We start from the raw sequence: 11,541 nt of genomic DNA on the forward strand, positions 1-11,541 counted from the left end.
AGATAGATAGATAGATAGATAGATAGATAGATAGATAGATAGATAGATAGATAGATAGATAGATAGATAGATAGATAGATAGATAGATAGATAAATAGATAGGTTGATTGATTTTACTTAGATTTACTCTACCTTATGATCTGATTAATCCTACATCTCACCTTTTTATCATTGACATTATTATTGAAATCATCATTGGCTACAGCTGGTGCCGATTCAGTGGGCAGTTTACCATTCGGAGCAGGAGCCGATGTTTTCTTTTCGGGTACAAATGTAAACTGATAATCATCATTACCACCCCAACATGTCAAACAGTTATCCTTATCAATATATTGATTAATATCCTTTTTCTTAATAACCTTTAAAATTTCCACAGCCTTTTCGGGTAACAATGCTTTTACGATTTTAAAAGCAGCTATAAAGAAAATACCAAAAATCAAATAAATTAATTTATTTATTTTATATAACACTTTACACATACCATTCAATACCCAAGCCATCTCATAGACAATAATATAATTCAAAGCATTCGGATAGTACATCTTAAATGTTTCTATAATCATTTTTATAAAATCCAAATCCATATTTGACAAACCCGTGCCCTCCATATCGAAAAAGATTGTACATTTGTCCATGTGTGTTTCACGATGCATACGTTCTATCCAATATACTAATACTTTAAGAACATCATCCATATTTTTGGCACCTTTAACGTGTAATTTTGTTTTAAATATCAACAGAGGTTTTCCATCGATGTCTTTATTGTGTTGAAATATAACGCCATCGGTTAAATAATCTATTCGTACGTTGTTTTCATTCAAATCATTGGCACCATACTGTTGACGCCATATACAGGTGCTCCAGAGTTTTTCGAATGATACGTTCATATCCAGATCGTACATTTCCAGAAAACGTGTACACCAAACATCATCGTTGCGTACGCGATCAATATCGACGGGATGGAAAGGAACTGAAAGAAACATTTTTAAAAAAATGTATTATGTTAATAATAGATGATTAAGTGTATAGAAATATATTCAAATGCAATGGAATAAACTCTAGGCCTATACGAACTTTAGTTCCATATGCAGTTGAACTATAGATCTACAATATATAATCTAGTTCGCAGTCTAAATTGTAGTTTAGACTATAGTCCACACTACAGTTCCATATACAGTTATATATTATTTGGCCTATAGATCGACTAACTTATAATGCGGTTGTCTATAGTCTGAACTATATTACAGCCCATAGTATGGAGTATAGTCCAATCTATAGTCTGAAGTCTGGACTGAAAACTTTTTTCTTGTCAGGACTATATATTTATATAAATTTGAATATGTAGTCTGAACTATAATCTATTCTACAGTATATACAAAAATCTATGTGTGTTCAAGACTATAAACTAGTCTAGTTAATGAACTAAACTATAATTTAGTTTGTAGTCTTAAATATATAACCTAGTTTATAGTCTGAACTAACTTTTAGTCTATTTTAAAGTCTGGTCTAATCTAGTTTATAGTTTGGACTATAGTAAAGTGCTTAGTATGGCTCATATATAAATATAGTCAAGTCATTTATATAGTCTATATTCTGAACTATAGTTTAGTTAAAAGCATGCACTGTAACATAGCTTGCAGTCTGAAATGTAGTTAAGTTCAGAGTATGGACTAAAGTCTAGTCTAGTTTATATCTTCACTATAAATAAGTCTAGTCTATAGTATGGACTTTCTTTAGTTAGTTTGAAAGGAAGATGAATATACATCAAATTCGAAGAAATACATCTAGGCCTCTATCGTGCCTGTTGTGCGCTCCTTAACCGGTGTCTCAGGTGGGAATCGAAACCACCACCTACGGTGTACAAGACTAAAACACTAACCACTAACCTACCGGAGGCCACCTAACCTACCGGATTATTGTTTATTGTATAGTCTGGACTGTAGTCTATACTTTGGACTATAGTTAAGTATATATATAGTTCGGACTGCAATCTATTCTATTAGTGTATATGCAAGACTATAGTCTTGTCTTAGCTATAATCTAGTTTAGTTTATAGTATGATGAAGGTCGTACATCTTATACTGGACTGACGATATTTGTATACAAAGCTCGACCAAATTACAACACTCTTCCCGGATATATAACAATATTTAATTATTCAATTCACAATCGGTGTTGTACGGTTGTATTCTAGTATGTCGTAATATTTTACTATTGATTTGTTTTGATGACATACAACGCTACAACGATACGACATCGATTGTGAATTGGACAAATAATAATTTTTATAATTATTATTAAATTCATTGTGCTTCCTACGTTCTTTATCCAAATATTATTAGGCAATATAAATGTTATAATATAATTTGTCAGTTTAATTTAAATAGTCAGATCAAGCAATAGCAATGTACCTAGCAACTTTTTTAAAGAATAAATATTAATATTTTTTTCAAACACATGCTAACTAAACTGAAATATTATCTAAAGTTAATAAACTTATCATAAGAACTGTTTATTCCAAAACTATCAAGGTGATTGTTAATATTGGCTTTCTTATTAAAAAAAATTATACTTTAGGCGAATTAATAATACTCTACATTTAACTTTCAGTGTTTTTTCTTAGGTCATAGGTTGAGAAATGTAAGATTTAAGATTATTAAACTTGACAAATTTTATGACATTTAATAGTGATTGGCAATATGTACGTTAGATACGTCTGAGTTTTAGAATAAATATTAACATAGTAGGAATATATCTATGCTTTGCCCGGAAATACCTATTCTTTTTCCAGTAGGGCATTTTAGATTAAAATTATCATTTTATTTAGCTTTTATTCTTATCGCAAAAAAGGTTAAAATCCATAGTTTAAAAAAAACTGATTTGCCTTTGAATATTAATTTAAATTTTATTTTCAGCGAAATGCATTAAAATGAATCACTTAGCGACTATACTCAAATTAATAAAACAAATAAAATGAATTGATTTGTTATACAATATTACTATTTCTAGTAAATAAAACAATTTTCCATTGAACTTGAATTGCAACCAAATAAACAGGTTTTACATCAGATGTTAATTAACTGAGGAGATTGGCAGAGATTTTTACTGCTAAAAACAGTTATAAGATGTTTTCAAAAATATGCATTTTAAAAAATATACACATGAGTAGTTTCTCAAAACTTGCATTATTTTTGATACTTTTGAGAAGTTTCAAAGAAGAAGTATTGTTCTCTTTTGATCAAAAATATTAGTACCGAGAAAAAAAGGTTCTATTTTTTTTTAAATTTAGAAACAAAAAACTTCCTAAACATTTATCTTACTTATAATTAATGTTTTATATTGCAAAACATTTTAAACCGGATTTGCAAAAACCAGTATACACTAGTCTATGTACCCCTCTGATTAAAATACTTTCGATTTTCAATGCATTGAATTGACTCAGGAAGATGATGGTTTCAAAGTTCAAAGTTTTGTGTGATTATAAATAGGTTTGTATACAAACATATATTTAGCTAAATACTAAAAAAACCGGCAAATATTTTTGTTCAAAATAAACAAAAAAACATTCATGTACAATATAAATATATAAACAATCAAGTAGAAATGTACAGATGGACATGTACGATCAAAAAATATCCTACATTTATTACAAACAAATCTGTTGATAAGGCCCTAGAATAATTCACAGCCTTAAACTTAATTATATAGTTCATGAACAATAGACTAGTATTTAGAATAAATAAACAAAACAGATTTAAGCTAATAGTCAAGACTCTAAACAATATAGACTATTTCATAGATTGACTTTTACTAGTCAACGTAAATTTCGTAATACTAGTCCTTAGAGTAATCATTAGCCAATAGTACTAGTAATTATAATTATTAAAATATTATTCCGAATCTAATATTTAGATTAGTCCATAGTTCAAAGACCATTTCATAAATTAGTCAATTTGCTAGTCATTTGACTTTTCACTGGACTAGTCCATAGTCTAGCCAATCAATATACTAATCCATGGAATAGTTCTCTCAATAGTAATTAGTGGTCTAAGTAGTCCATAACATTATATACATATAAGCTTTTTGTACCGTAAACCCCTACAGTAAGGAAGGTATTATGCAATTGAGCTGTTAATGGTAACAACAAAAAATATTGAATCTATATTAGTCCATGTTATAATTTCCAAAAAAAATTAAATTTTTGCATAAACATATTGTTCCTTTGACCCCATAGACGTAGTCTATTTAAATAAATCACATAGTTGAATTTTACCTTGCTTCAGATATACTTAAGCCATTTATTGTTTAATAAAACTGTGGATATTTAAGTAAAATTTTGATGGGGGCTTTTATAGGGGCTAGGGTCAAATGAGGCCCTATAATTATAAAGGTCACGAGGGTCATCAAGGTTAGTATAGAACATGGTTTTGCAGCTTTTTGTCGAGATACGAGTATACTAAACATAATTATGAACTTAAAAGACATATTTTGCAGGTACAGTTGTATGGGACCTGGGTGAAATAATGGATCGATGTTAACTATTTTCAGTAGGCTTCATCTAGATACCATAAAAGATCATGTGACATGTAGTTTGATTACAAGGTTTACAAGCCCTACTCGGGGGTTCAGACGTATGGGGGCTAGGTGAAATAATGAACCGATTTTAACCATTTTCAGTAGGTTTTGTCTACGGTACCATAAAAGATTTAATTGAATTATCTCCAATATTGCGACCTGTAGTTTGATTACAAGGTTAACAGCCCTATTCGGGCGTACAGTTGTATATGGGCCAGGTGAAATAAAAGACCGATCTTAACCATTTTCAATAGGCTTCGTCCCTGGTACAATAGATTATTATGTACCAAATTTCATTGAATTATTTTCAAAATTGCAACCTGTAATTTGATTACAAGGTTTACATGGACGGACGGACATAGCTAAATCGACTCAGAAAATGATTCTGAGCCTATTTGTATACTTTAAGGTGTGTATAGGACCACTATTATTGTGCGTTACAAACATCAGCATAAACTCCATATACCCTCATGATTTTGAGAAATTCTTCAACTTACCAGCTGGTGGATTCTTTTCGTATTTTTCTATAAACATATTACGCAGCTCATCCACTTGCTGCTTAGTGGGTGCCACAGTTTTAATAGCCATTTTTTGTTATTAAATATTTTCAATAATTTTTCTGTTTATAAACAATTGTTGTTACTTTTTTGTTCTTTTTTTTAACGATTACACCCAAATTGTTAGTTTTTATTAATATATGACGCCCAAAAGAAATAACCGTTATAATTAAATGACACTTTCACTATTACCACCCGAGATACTAAGTACGTATACGTATGCCAGACGTTTATTCAATACAATTAACGACCATGAACTAAATTATTCCAATCAAAATCAATTTCTTAAAACGTTAGACTTTTAAAACTTTGGCTAGTAATCAACTAGCATTTAATTGATTTGGAATAAATACCGATTTTTGTTTTTTTTTGTACATAAAATTCTTATCAATATCGTTATATTTTAAGTATCCGTTAAATTAAGTTCAATTATTGACCGCTAACCGAACGATCCGACTGAATTAAAAAGTAAAAATATATTAAAAATGTTGCCATAAATGCTAAAAAAGTAACAGTAATACACAGCAATCATATTGGTGGCGTAATCAATGTGAGTACAATTGAGCAAGAGAGAGAGAGAGAGAGTGGGCCCAATGATAAGATCCTCTACTATTTTTAGGTTCTCTACTCAATTCTAAAAGGGAAAATTAGCTGTAGAATGTTTGTTTGTATTTTGTTGTTTAAATGCAAAACGTATGTTTGACCATAATAATTTTACGTTCACCACACAAAAAAAGTGGATCATACGTAGTAGCTTGTCGTCGCTGTCTATACATATTGTTGTATGTGGGGTTGTTGTCATGCCTAGTTCGTGTCTGGAATTCTAATGAGCGGCCCATATTGTGAGCGAATTAAATGTATCGCCATACAATAGAATTTACGATATTGTACTTTTGTACTTGAAGTAAATAAACAAATGCAAACAATGGAAGACGGACAGTAATTGTACGTTGACAATAATAACATTAAAAGAGAGTTTCTTTATTTTGGAATCCAAAATGCAATTGATTTAACAACTAAATTTTAGTTTATTATTTAAAAACAATTAAGAAAGTATAGTCGGCCATGGCCGACCATATAATACCCTACAACACGAGTATATTTGTAAAATTTTTATTTTCATAAACTTTTATGTTGAATTTTGCCTTAATGTTAAGTTTTATTTTATACAAATGGTCTATTTTAGACGTTTAAGACATTTTTGAAGGGGGGTTTGTATGGGGGCTAGGGTCAAATAAGGGCCGATCATAAATCTGAAGTATTATATATACTTATATAAAACTTATTTGTGCCAATTTTTAGAACATATTTGACGTAATTATGGCATAAAAAGCCCAAATCGGGAGATATGGTCGTATGGAGGCTAGGTGAAATAATGGATCGATTTCAACCATTTTCATTAGGTACCTGTGCCAAAAGTCATCATTGGACTAAATTTTATTAAATTATCTTGAAAATTTCGGCCTGTACCGTGCGCACAAAGTTTTCTTGGACAACCTGCTGGACAGACGGACGGACGGGCAGACAGACGGACATGTCTTAATCGATTAAAAAAATGAAAATACTTTAAGGTGGGTATTGGACCAATATTTTTGTGTGTAACCAACAATTACTCTATCTGAATTTAACTATGCGTCTGAATTCAGAATGGAAGATAGCGCGATCATTTTTTGAAAAAAATTTGGCATAAAATAAGTTTATTCTCCAGATTTTGCAAAAGTTTGGGATTAACTGCTTCATTGTTAACAGTGATAAGGTAAATACAATTGGGTTTTATGAGAATGTTACTATATCGTATTTGTTGATAATAATTGTTTACTTTATATTGGAATTTTTTTATTTAATTAGCAACTTTTATTTAAAAGTCTTTTCCGTGTTATGGTTATGAAAATTATCTTTAACTCAATGCCCCTCAAATATTAATTTCCTAAATTATTATATCCCTCAATTTGACAACAATATTCTGAAGAGCCTACTTTTTTGAATAATCAGACTTTTGTTCGGGAAGTTTGCTATTTAAAATCAGAAAGAAACTGAGAAATATGAGATAATTTCCTAGAATTCATGTAAAAAATCTTCGAAGAATCAATTATATCAAGTATTCTAGATATCGTGCCATAAAAAACCTGTTATGGCGAAAACACCTTAAATTTGAAAGTTCAAACGGCTTTAAAATGAAAAAGTGTAAATTACAACGAAACTTAGAAATTACACTGGTCAACAGAAAAAAAATTTCTAAAGGATTGAGATGTACATATTTAACATGAAACTGGCCTCAGGAATTTGGTATCACATCAAGACTCAAGCTTGTAGTTGAGATGAAGAAGAAAAAATGTATGAAAAGTAGCATTCAGAAATGATTTTAACTATTACAACTAAATTTAAAATACAATTTAAGATAAAAGCTTTTTGATCGAAAATCTCTTTACAAATTGACTCTAATAATCGGTCCACAATTTATAATTTTAATCAATTAAATTTAAATAAGTATACATCATTAACGTTTTATTCCTCAAACAGAAAAGCTTTAAAGAAAATGTTTTTACCGCAAAAGCTTAAAAACACTAACAAGCTTAAAGCTATTCTGCTAAAAAAATAATTTACAGCATTTTCACTTTTTCCTAAAGGCATCTAATTTAGTCTGTTGAAAAATCTCATTGTTTTGGGAAATATATTTTCATTGCTGGTGAAAACAACGCGTTGGTACAAACAATAGAATATTTTGTTCTTGAAATAAATAATTTATAAACAAATGTGTTAAACAGTGTTTAAGATAAATACAAAATTTAAAACATGAAATTTGCCGAGCATTTATCAGCTCACATAACTCCGGAATGGAGAAAACAATATATAAATTATGAGGTAAATTAAATAAATGAAAATAATATGTGTATGAAAATGAAAATTTTAGCAGTGAAAGTGAAAATAATATAGATACTAAAAATATGTAAAAGAAAATCTGTGACGTCAGTGATGATTTTCCAAAAAAAAAGAAATAGAAACACATGTTATGAAAGCTTTCAAAAGGGAAATTTTTTTCGTGCGTTTAATGCGCAGGTTTGTGTTTGTTGTGTGGTGAATTGCGATTTTCCTTGTTCTTCTTTTATTTATTTGTAAATATAAACAAACAATTGCCGGGCACGTGTTTTTGCTTTGTTTACAAACAAAGTTTAACAGGTGTAAAAGTGAGAGAAAGTTTAGCAAGGGAAAATAAACTTTCTCGTTTTATTTACACATATCAGAGAGTTTTACTGTTGGTAGGCAGAGAGGATTGAAGAGATTTCAACGTTGTACTTTTTATTTAATTTTAAATTAAACTTATACTGTAAGTTAGTGAATTTAAAGTTTTTCTTATTAATCACCGAATGCCTTTCAAAATACTCTAGTCAAAAGTTAAAGTCTAGTCTATAGTATAATTTATAATATTATATAGTCTATAGCTCAATCTGTAGTCTAGACAATAATATAATGTATAGTCTAGTATATAAACTAGTCTACAGTCTTGTCTATAGTATAGTACAGTCTATAGTCTAGTTTGTAGTTTAGTCTATTGTCAAGTCTATAGTCTATTCTATAGTCTAGTCTAGACTATATTCGAGTCTAGACTATAGTCTAGTCTATAGTCTAGTCTATAATATAATCTATAGTCTAATCTAGTCTATAGTCTAGTCTATAGTCTAGGCTATAGTCTAGTCTATAGTCTAGGCTATAGTCTAGTCTATAGTTAAGGCTATATTCTAGTCAATAGTCTAGTCCACAGTCTAGTCTATAGTCTAGTCTATAGTCTAGTCGATAGTCTAGTCTATAGTCTAGTCTATAGTCTAGTCCATAGTCTAGTCTATAGTCTAGTCTATAGTCTAGTCTATAGTCTAGTCTATAGTCTAGTCTATAGTCTAGTCTATAGTCTAGTCTATAGTCTAGTCTATAGTCTAGTCTATAGTCTAGTCTATAGTCTAGTCTATAGTCTAGTCTATAGTCTAGTCTATAGTCTAGTCTATAGTCTAGTCTATAGTCTAGTCTATAGTCTAGTCTAAAATCTAATCTTAAGTCTAGTCTATAGTCTAGTCCATAGTTTAGTCCATAGTTTAGTCCATAGTCTAGCTATAGTCTAGCTAGTTTAGTCTATAATCTATATATCGATAGTCTGGTCTATAATCTAGTGTATAGTAAAGTCTATGGTCTAGTCTATGTACATAAGTATTATAATTCGTAAAAAAATATTTAATATCTTTCAGGAAATGAAGGCTATGCTGTATGCAGCAGTCGAACAGGCTCCCTCAGCCGAATTGGTCGATCCTGAAGTTCTAAGCCGTTACTTTGCGAAATTCGATGAGCAATTCTTTCACTACTGCGACAAAGAATTGGCTAAGATTAATACTTTCTATTCAGAGAAAATGGCTGAGGCCACTAGAAAATATGGCAATTTACGCAGTGAACTAACAGAGACACTAGAAATGGGTCATGTTAAGAAACAACCGGCCTGGAAGTCAAAAACTCCCTTGGGACGAAAAAATGTACCGGCGCGCAAATTACAAGATCTCAAATTAGCATTTAGTGAATTTTATTTGGGTTTAATTTTGTTGCAAAATTATCAAAATTTAAATTTTACCGGTTTTCGTAAGATACTGAAAAAACACGATAAACTATTGAATGTGGATTTTGGAGCCAATTGGCGCAAGGAGCATGTTGAAATGGCACATTTTTATACGAATAAAGATATCGATAGACTTATACAGGAAACTGAAACTGCATTTACGCACGAGATTGAGGGAGGCGATCGACAGAAGGCAATGAAGAGATTAAGAGTGCCACCTTTGGGTGAACAACAAAGTCCCTGGACTACCTTCAAAGTAGGATTGTTTTCGGGAGCTTTTGTGGTTCTATTAATAACAGTCATACTATCAGCTATATGCTATGGTTTTGGAGAAGATTGGCGTGTGGGTTTACGTATGTTTCGGGGGCCTTTTCTAGTCATAGAATGTCTATTTCTATGGGGTGTTAATGTTTATGGTTGGCGTTCTTCTGGTGTCAACCATGTTTTGATATTCGAACTAGATCCTAGAAATCATTTATCCGAACAAAATATTATGGAAATTGCCTCGGTATTTGGTGTACTCTGGGCTATAGCGGTATTATTTTACATCTATTGTGATCCCTTGGGTATACCACAGTATTCAGCACCCATTTTTCTTTACACCCTTATGGTGGCATTTCTTTTAAATCCCACCAAAACTTTTCATCATGAGGCACGCTATTGGTCCATCAAGGTATTGAGTCGTGTATTTATGGCACCATTTTTCTTTGTAAATTTTGCCGATTTCTGGCTGGCCGATCAGTTGAATAGTATCGTACCGGCCTTTTTGGATATACCATTTGTTATCTGTTTCTTTGGACAAAATCCCTCATGGCATAAAATGGGACGAGGTAAGAAATATAAAACATATGTACTTCACTAACATAGTTAATTAGTATGAATTCATTAAAGATTTTATTTGCGAAAATCAAATTTTACTTCAATTTTATTGTAATTTGATTTTTTTAATGTTCTCTTTTTTTGTTTCCGTTTATTTGTTGCTGTTTAGATGGTGGCCGTTTTTGTATTGAGGATATTTCGATTGTGCGTCCCATAGTCGCCATTTTACCAGCCTATTTTCGTTTTGCTCAATGTATTCGCCGTTTCCGTGATACGAAAGAGTCATTTCCCCATTTGGTTAATGCTGCTAAATATGCTACATCATTTTTTGTCGTGATTTTCTCTTACAAATATCAAACAACAAACAGTAAGTATTGACATGAATATATATACATGTTTACAATTTACATACATACAAATTGTGTCATTACTCCTTCCAACCTTTTTATACCTTAGCATTTAAAATTCAAACTATATGTTTGTATACACATACCCAGCTATTCTGGGGTAAAGTATGTGTATACAAACTTTAAACGACTACTCTTTAGATTACTTAGATACATAATAGTGACACGTAAAATACTTAGATACATAATAGTGACACGTAAAATACCGTAAATATATTAAGTAAACGGTTGAAATCAGCATATGTCAACTGGAAAATTGATAAATAAAAGTGAGATTAGTAGTAAATGGTTAAAACTACTGGGATGTTAAGTACTGCTATGTGTTGACGTTCAACGAGTTAGGATGGGTAATGGAAAGGATGACTAACTATAAAAGTTGTATACAATGTGTAAACACACTGAGTTCTCATCTGACACGCTGTCAACTTGACCGTGAAGAAAATGGCTAAATAATAGAAAATATTGATGTTTAATTTCATATTTCGTTGAACATTTAAAGCGAATGCGATATTGAAACTGATAGATAGATAGATAGATAGATAGATAGATAGATAGATAGATAGATAGATAGATAGATAGATAGATAGAT

The 11,541-nt window shown here is 30.7% G+C and overlaps 2 protein-coding genes across 2 annotated transcripts in view; one reads left to right on the forward strand and one right to left on the reverse strand.

Moving 5' to 3' along the window:
* The window catches only part of LOC111684823 (motile sperm domain-containing protein 2-like), a 14,123-nt gene extending 8,533 nt beyond the window's left edge, over nucleotides 1-5,590 (reverse strand). The window contains exons 1-3 of the mRNA XM_023447031.2: nucleotides 5,073-5,590; nucleotides 482-970; nucleotides 162-415 (exon numbers count right to left, since the gene is read on the reverse strand). Coding sequence (XP_023302799.2) covers nucleotides 162-415; nucleotides 482-970; nucleotides 5,073-5,163 — 834 coding nt within the window. The 5' untranslated portion in view covers nucleotides 5,164-5,590. The remainder of the gene's footprint in view (nucleotides 1-161; nucleotides 416-481; nucleotides 971-5,072) is intronic.
* Nucleotides 5,591-7,793: 2,203 nt separating this feature from the next.
* On the forward strand, nucleotides 7,794-10,923 carry LOC111684839 (xenotropic and polytropic retrovirus receptor 1 homolog). The gene is made up of 3 exons (XM_023447053.2): nucleotides 7,794-7,994; nucleotides 9,368-10,556; nucleotides 10,715-10,923. Exons 1-3 carry the CDS (start codon nucleotides 7,926-7,928, stop codon nucleotides 10,921-10,923), a joined length of 1,467 nt encoding a protein of 488 aa, XP_023302821.2. The 5' UTR covers nucleotides 7,794-7,925.
* The last annotated feature ends 618 nt before the right edge of the window (nucleotides 10,924-11,541 follow it).

Source organism: Lucilia cuprina, chromosome 5, assembly GCF_022045245.1.
Source record: "Lucilia cuprina isolate Lc7/37 chromosome 5, ASM2204524v1, whole genome shotgun sequence".
In the NCBI taxonomy this organism is placed as follows: Eukaryota; Metazoa; Arthropoda; class Insecta; order Diptera; family Calliphoridae; genus Lucilia; species Lucilia cuprina.